This window comes from Vanellus vanellus (genome assembly GCF_965231255.1).
Source record: "Vanellus vanellus genome assembly, contig: HAP1_SCAFFOLD_53, whole genome shotgun sequence".
Taxonomy (NCBI): Eukaryota; Metazoa; Chordata; class Aves; order Charadriiformes; family Charadriidae; genus Vanellus; species Vanellus vanellus.
In genome coordinates, this window is record NW_028128477.1 from 1,272,984 (window position 1) to 1,280,204 (window position 7,221).

Here is a 7,221-nt window from a genome sequence, read left to right on the forward strand (position 1 = left end):
CAGCCCCCATGACGGACATTGCACCTCTCCAGTCCCCGCTGGCTACCATGACAGGACCCGCAGCTGCAACAAGTATTACACCTACTCCGACCTTGGTGATGGATGATGCAGCTGAACTACAGACCCAGTCAGTGCCGGTATCAGTCAACCCTGTGCATAAGACAAGACGTGCAATAGGACCAGATAGCAACAGTCAGTCAGGGACATCACACAATGAGGAAACAGAGGAAACCACTCCATCGTTATCCCTAAGTGAGCTGCGAGACATACGTAAGCATTACGGCTGTCAGGAAGGCGAGCAAGTGATTCCTCCGCTACTCGATTGCTGGGACACTGGAGCCGATAGTTTGGACTTAGATGGTAGAGAAGCCAAGCGGTTGGGACCATTGACTAGAGAATTGGGTATTGACAGGGTTTTTGGATGAACACCACAATCGCTTAGCCTCTGGAGATGACTCCTGTAAAGCGTGAGGAGCAAGTATCCCTATAGGGACGCTATCCCATACCACCCATCCAAGTGGACAACTATTGAGAGAGATGTTCAGAATCTGAGGGAAATAGCTGTGCGGGAGATGATTTTTACTGATTTGGACAACGTGCAGACACCATTAGATCCAGATGCACTCAAAATTACCGGACCCACTTGGCGCATGTGGGTACGGAGAGCACCAGCGGCACATGCTCATGGATTGGTATTATTTTGCTGGAAAGAGGGTGAGGCACCGACGGTGGGTCATGTGGATACTGACATGCAGCATTATGCACATAATCTTTTTCTGCCCCACAGGACAGTGTGTCAACATTAGACAGGTCACGTGACCAGGCCGCTGTCTCAGTTGAGGAAAAACCATAAATCTGCGGTAGCATGTGGCAGTGTATTGGACAACTGGTTAGATGATGTCCCTCGGCCAGTCAACACCTCAGCCATGGAAAATTCGTCTGAAAAAGCTAGGTGGGAACTTGATGAGATGTTGCAGAAACTGCGGAGTGTTTCTCTGCAGGCTGATGTCTCAGCTGTGAGAAACGCACCTGATAACTTGATAACCTGATAATCGTTTCATAGAGTGTTCAACCAAATATCCCAGCTGGTAAATAGTGTGGACTCCCAACCTGTACCGACCAGCGTTTTGGCAATTGAAGAAAAACGCTTTCCTAATAAACCTGTTTGAGAGAAACAATACACACCTGTCCTGGTGTGAGGTAAAACAGAACCAATTTTGTTCAGTAACTTCGCTTCTTAGCCGGGCCTCTTCTAACTACTGAAATTAACAGTATATTGTGCAGACAGTGTTCACTCTCTCAGAGTGATCAGACCTATGTTTACAGCGGATGCCCAGGCACGGTGTGCAGAGAGGCTCTTGCTTATACTTATTGCTATAACACCCACGGCCAACCGACTTTGTGATTTCCCCCTTGGACGGTTGGAAGTGGAAAAGCATAGTGGGGTCCCACCTGCGGGGAGGAGTGGACAGGACAGGTGACCAACGGGGTATTCCATCCCATCTGCCTCATGCTCAGTATAAAAGCTGAGGGATCAAAGGGTCAGCTCGCTTCCTTCAATGACCGGTGTCTGAGGAGTACTCTGTCTGTTCATCTGCCTGTGATCCCGATCCTGAATCCTTATCTGGAATCCAGTTCCCATCCATCACTGAGTCCAGTCTGGGACTGCCCCAGCGCCAGCCAGTGACGTGATCATCATCCTGGGAGCTTGATATGGTTTTGTATATATTTCATTTTTTTTATTTTATTATTAATATTTCATTAACAGAGTTTAGGTCCTTCTAAACTCATAAGTCCCTTTCTCTCTCTCCTGCCTCTCCTCGGTAGGGGAGAGCATCTGCCGTTCTGCCTGAGTGGCCAGTCCAGCCCAAACCTCAATACCTACACATTCACCCTCCATTTGGAGAGGTCCAGTTTCAATATCATTTGGAAATTGCTGATATCACTTAATGCGTAAGCAGATAAACAAAGACAAGTGGAAGAAAAAGGAAACTTTTTTCTTTTCTTTTCTTTCATTTTTAAAATCATTTCACTTCTGAAATCTCTCAAATAAGAATTGTAAAATGAAGAAAATTATGCTCAGAGCCTTGGCTTGTTAGGGCATTTTGCATGTTAATGAACTGGCCTCTTGAGAAGTAAAAGGCAGCAGCAAAGCTCCAAGTTTCTGAGCATGTCAGTGGGCTGCACTGAGGGCCACCCCTGAAAAGACCTTGGAGGGAATGACCAGAAAAGGGACTGTCCCTGGAGGCTGGTGAAGCAGGAAGTCAGAGGCACTGCTTACAGGTTGAAAATCAAACATGGAAGTGGTTGTGAAAGCCCTTGACCTGTCTCATCAAGCGGGATGTCCAAGCACTGACCCCCACACCCTGGGAATGGGGATCCTTTCCCACACGGGAAGCTCAGGGCTCTTCCTGCGAGCAGTGAGATGAAGGGGTGTGTGATGCCAAGGGCAAGACAGTGGTAGGACACCTCTCAGGCCCTCTGGAGGGTGGGGTGGAGGCAACAAGGCCCCATTGATGTAAGGAACTGGAGTGCTCTCAGGGGCATCAGTGGAAGAGACCGCAGCCGTAGTCAAAAGGACAAGGATTTCAATTCTGTTGGGGGGTCCCAGCCCCAACAAAGGGGCCATACGCCCCACAGGCTGTGGCTGTTTCTCTGCAGATGCCAAGATCAGAGAAGATGATGCCAGCATCAGAACAGATGCAGATGCCAACCCCTGCTTCCCCAGCCCACTCTGACCCCATGCTGTCCCAAGCTCTACTGATGACTCTCTCTTCACTATTTCTTCAAACACAAGGCTGTCATTTTCTGAGGTTTTCCTAATGGCTGTGAGTTCCCTATAACCTGTGCAGCTTCTTCCAAAGCCCTCCTAATCTCCTCAGATGCCAAAAACATCTCAGCCCATACACTCATTTGAATCCTCTATTTAGCTCCATGTCACCGCAAGGAACTGCACATCCTCCTTCTGCTGCTGCCTCAAAGACAAAACTAGATCTATTTCACTTCAGTATGACACCCTCCTGATATCCCAAATCTGGGTTTGTTACACGGTGTGCAAGCCAATAACACACAGAGCAGAGGTATTTCCAAGTTTATTCCATTAATGCGCAGAAATGGGGTGCTCAGCCCAAAACGGGAGCACAACTTAGCTTCAAAAGACTCCACTTCTATGCATTGATGTTTACATATTCAAACAATTCATATATATATTCACAGTTACTCATTGTTATTCTCTTCAAGGATTGGTTGAGATTTCTTTGCTTCCCATGTAAATTAGTGCACAGACTCTGTCTTCTTCTTCCATTGTTCTCTTTTGAGTAGGTGGTATCATTTGGGTAGGTGGTCAGTGAGACAGTGGTCGTGATCTCCCCCTGGCAGAATTACCTTTTACCACTTCTCTGATCTTGGCAGTTCCAAGAGGTTTTCTGGGTTCGCTGACCTGCCCTACAGTTCATCACTCTCTTGACAGGAATCCCCTGCTTCTCAACAATGCTACATTGTCTGGTGGTAGTTCCTTAACTGAGTCATAGATAAATCATGTCTAGTTACTCTTTCTCTATTTACATATTAGGTAAATTATTAAATAAGGTTGGGGCAGTACAGAGGACTTGAGCAGCAGCAGGTGTCCTTGGTTGCTTCAATTACAATGACATTTTATATTTCATTTTCCTAGTTTATGTCAATTTTCCTGCAAAAGAGAGAGCTGCCCTGTTATTACAGAGATGCTCCTCAGGAAGGCAGTTCTGACACATTTACCGAAGGCCTCGCTATTATCCAGCACAGTAGGGTCATGCTTCCGGAGATGTGGAGTGAATACAAACATTCTTGTACGAACAGGATCATCACAGCTGAAAAACAAATAAAGCCTAATCCTGCCCTGAGAAGAGCTAGGAACAGCCTGTGAGGAGACATGGGCAGCTTACTGCTGCTGAAGGTGAACCCATTGAATCCGTTTCTTCAATGCTTCTTTGAGCTCCTGGTTCCTCATGCTGTAGATGAGGGGGTTCACTGCTGGAGGCACCACTGAATACAGCACTGTCACCACCAGGTCCAGGAATGGTGAGGAGATGGAGGGGGGCTTCATGTAGGCAAACATGCCAGTGCTGATAACGAGGGAGACAACCACCAGGTGAGGGAGGCACGTGGAAAAGGCTTTGTGCCGTCCCTGCTCCGAGGGGATCCTCAGCACCGCCCTCAAGATCTGCACATAGGACACCACAATGAAAACAAAACACCCAAAGAACAGGCAGACACTGACCACAAGGACCCCGGCTTCCCTGAGGTAGGAGTGTGAGCAGGAGAGCTTGAGGATGTGGGGGACTTCACAGAAGAACTGGTGCAGGGCATTGCCCTGGCAGAGGGGCAGTGAAAATGTATTGGCCGTGTGCAGCACAGCATAGGGAAAAACACTGCCCCAGGCAGCTGCTGCCATGTGGACACAAGCTCTGCTGCCCAGGAGGGTCCTGTAGTGCAGGGGTTGGCAGATGGCAACGTAGCGGTCATAGGCCATGATGGTGAGAAGAAAAAACTCTGCTGACATGAAAAAGAAAAAGAAAAAGACCTGTGCAGCACACCCTCCATAGGAGTTGACTCTGGTGTTCCAGAGGGAATTGGTCATGGCTTTGGGGACGGTGGTGGAGATGCAGCCCAGGTCAAGAACAGAGAGGTTGAGGAGGAAGAAGTACATGGGGGTGTGGAGGCGGTGGTCGCAGGTGATGGCAGTGATGATGAGGCCGTTTCCCAGGAGGGCAGCCAGGTAGATGCCCAGGAAGAGCCCGAAGGTCAAGAGCTGCAGCTGCCGTGTGTCTGCGAATGCCAGGAGGAGGAAGTGGGTGATGGAGCTGCTGTTGGACATTTCCTGCCTCTGGGTATCTCTTATTCTTAACTGTGACTATCTGTTAAGGAGGAAAAGACAGTACTGAGTCAGAGCAGACTTCTCCCAGCAAAATGGATTGCATATGTCTTTGCAGCCCCACATTCAGACCCTCTTTTCAGGAGCACCTCTCTGCAGCTCCCTCACTTGAGCTCCGGCTTTTGCTGGCTGAGGCTGCCACTGGGAGCAGGGCAATGGGCTCCCGAGGAGTCCTCCTTGCTCTGCAGCAAGAGGGAACTAGGACAGCAGGGCTATCTCTAATTAAATGTAATTGTGTTGTATCAAAGAGCTTTTCAGTGTTGTTGTCGGCAATTTGCCCAACTGCACAGCAGAGGAGAGGGGATTTTGTTTTCTCTGTTTTGTTCTGGTTGTACCTGCCACATTTCGGAGCGGTTTGGGATGGCTGAAATCCCTGACATTTCTAATGCACTCCAGGTGAAGTCTTGTGGGTCCTGAGAGGCAAAGGGACGGTCCCTTAGTGCAGAGAGAGAAGAGCGGCTCTGCCCATCTGTCCTCTTCTCCGCTGCCCTGTGCTGGCAGCTTGCAGCTGGAGGAGGATCCCTCTCAGGTGTTGCGATCAAAAGAAGCAGGACACTGCGGAGAAGAGAGGAATGCAGGTTCAAAGGGCAGATATACAGGCTCATTGCCTTTTCTCATCTCTCCCCTCCCAGACTGGGACCAGGAGGGATCATTGAAGCTGCCCACGTACAGCTGCCCAGCAGCATTTCCATGGCCTGAGCACCGAGATGTCTTCTCCATGTGGATCCGAGGGAGCAGAGAGATACTATGGGAGAGCTGTGCCCTTCTGGAGAGCACCCTGCAGCCCCACAGGACTCCTCAGGGAAATAGTTGATGTCCTTAAGTTGCCTGGAGGATTCCTGGGCACATTGCTCCCACAGACACGACTGCAGAGCAGGACCCAAAGGGTCGGCATCTGAACGGGAGCTGAATCTGCCACCCGCAACCCCCACCCCCCACACTGACTCAGTTTATCCTCAGTTTATCCAACGGTGAGAACAAGGGCAGCTCAGGCAGGAGGGGACGGCAGTGAAATGCCACAACTCTCCTGACAAGGGAGGAGGGACATGCTAGGCAGATGGCAATCCGGGGTTCGTCCTTTGCTGGGCTCTGGATGCTGCAGGGTCAATGCGTGCCCAAGACCCCGTGGGCTGGAGGGCAGAGATGTGCCCCGGCTGGGAATGGAGATCAGGCAGGAGCTGCCCAGGGGAAGGTGTCTCTGCTGCCAGCAGCCGTCCCAGGGTCCCCGGCTCAACTCCTGCTCAGTGCTCACAAACCCCGTCCCACTGCTGTGCGCCCACCTCTGCCAGCCAACACCTCCAGGGACGGGGCACTGCCCAGGGGCATCTCTGAGTGTGTGGGGGCTAAAGACCAGTTCACAGCGAACCTGATGTGGCTGCAAAGGGGAAGATGCTGCTGAGTTGGTGTGTTGCCCCAGAGGTCCTCTGAAAAATATCATGAGGTAGAGCTCACCTGTGCTGCTGCAGCACTCTCTTGAGAGCAGAAGCACCATGCCCTGACCTGCTCATCCCTACCCTACCATGCTGGTGTCACTCCTTCCACCCACAGCTTCTCCCCACAGAATCTCCGTGGGAGCTCCCCGGGCAGGCACAGAGCTGACCCTGGCAGAGTCCCTGCCCCAGCACACAGCCCCCGGGGTGCGGGGACCCTGCTGGCAAGGACAGCCCTGCCCACCCCTGCCTTCACACCGATCTGCAAACCCCGGAGCCATCCCTGGGAGAAGGCAGCTGTCCGTCATTGTCCCTCTGAAGGTGCAGCAGGACATCCATGCTCTGAAGCACATCCTCCTGCTCCACACCAAACAAGCCAGGAGAGCCGTCCTGACAGCTTCTATCAGCCATGGCATGTGCCAGCTCTAGGAGACACTGCCAGGAACTCATCTGCATTGCCCCACAGCCAGAGACTTACCATGTGAAAGGCTGCGAAGGTTTGTCCCCCGGTGAGCTCTCTCCTGTCCTCCCACCCCAGACTGCCTTTACCTCTCCTCTTCTCTTCTCTTCTCTTCTCTTCTCTTCTCTTCTCTTCTCTTCTCTTCTCTTCTCTTCTCTTCTCTTCTCTTCTCTTCTCTTCTCTTCTCTTCTCTTCTCTTCTCTTCCCTCGCTGCCTGCAGGCACTGCCCTCAGTCCTGCTTCTGGGCAGAGCTGTCTCTCTGCAGCACTGCCCGCTTGCCAGGAGCTCCCTCCGGCCCAGCAGCCCGGCCCAGCTCGGCAGCAGAGGACCAGCGGTGGCACTGCCTCTGTCCCCTCTGGGCTCCCTCAGAGATGTCCCTGGGGCTCCAGGGGAACCACCTGGGAAACAAGCTGAAGTCA

The 7,221-nt window shown here is 51.4% G+C and overlaps 1 protein-coding gene across 1 annotated transcript; it reads right to left on the reverse strand.

The window, feature by feature from the left end:
- Positions 1 to 3,919: 3,919 nt before the first annotated feature.
- On the reverse strand, positions 3,920 to 4,855 carry LOC309684377 (olfactory receptor 14I1-like; the record flags this gene model as incomplete). Its single annotated transcript, XM_082500301.1, has 1 exon — positions 3,920 to 4,855. The coding sequence occupies one exon, from the start codon at positions 4,853 to 4,855 to the stop codon at positions 3,920 to 3,922; it is 936 nt and encodes a 311-aa protein (XP_082356427.1).
- Positions 4,856 to 7,221: the final 2,366 nt, after the last annotated feature.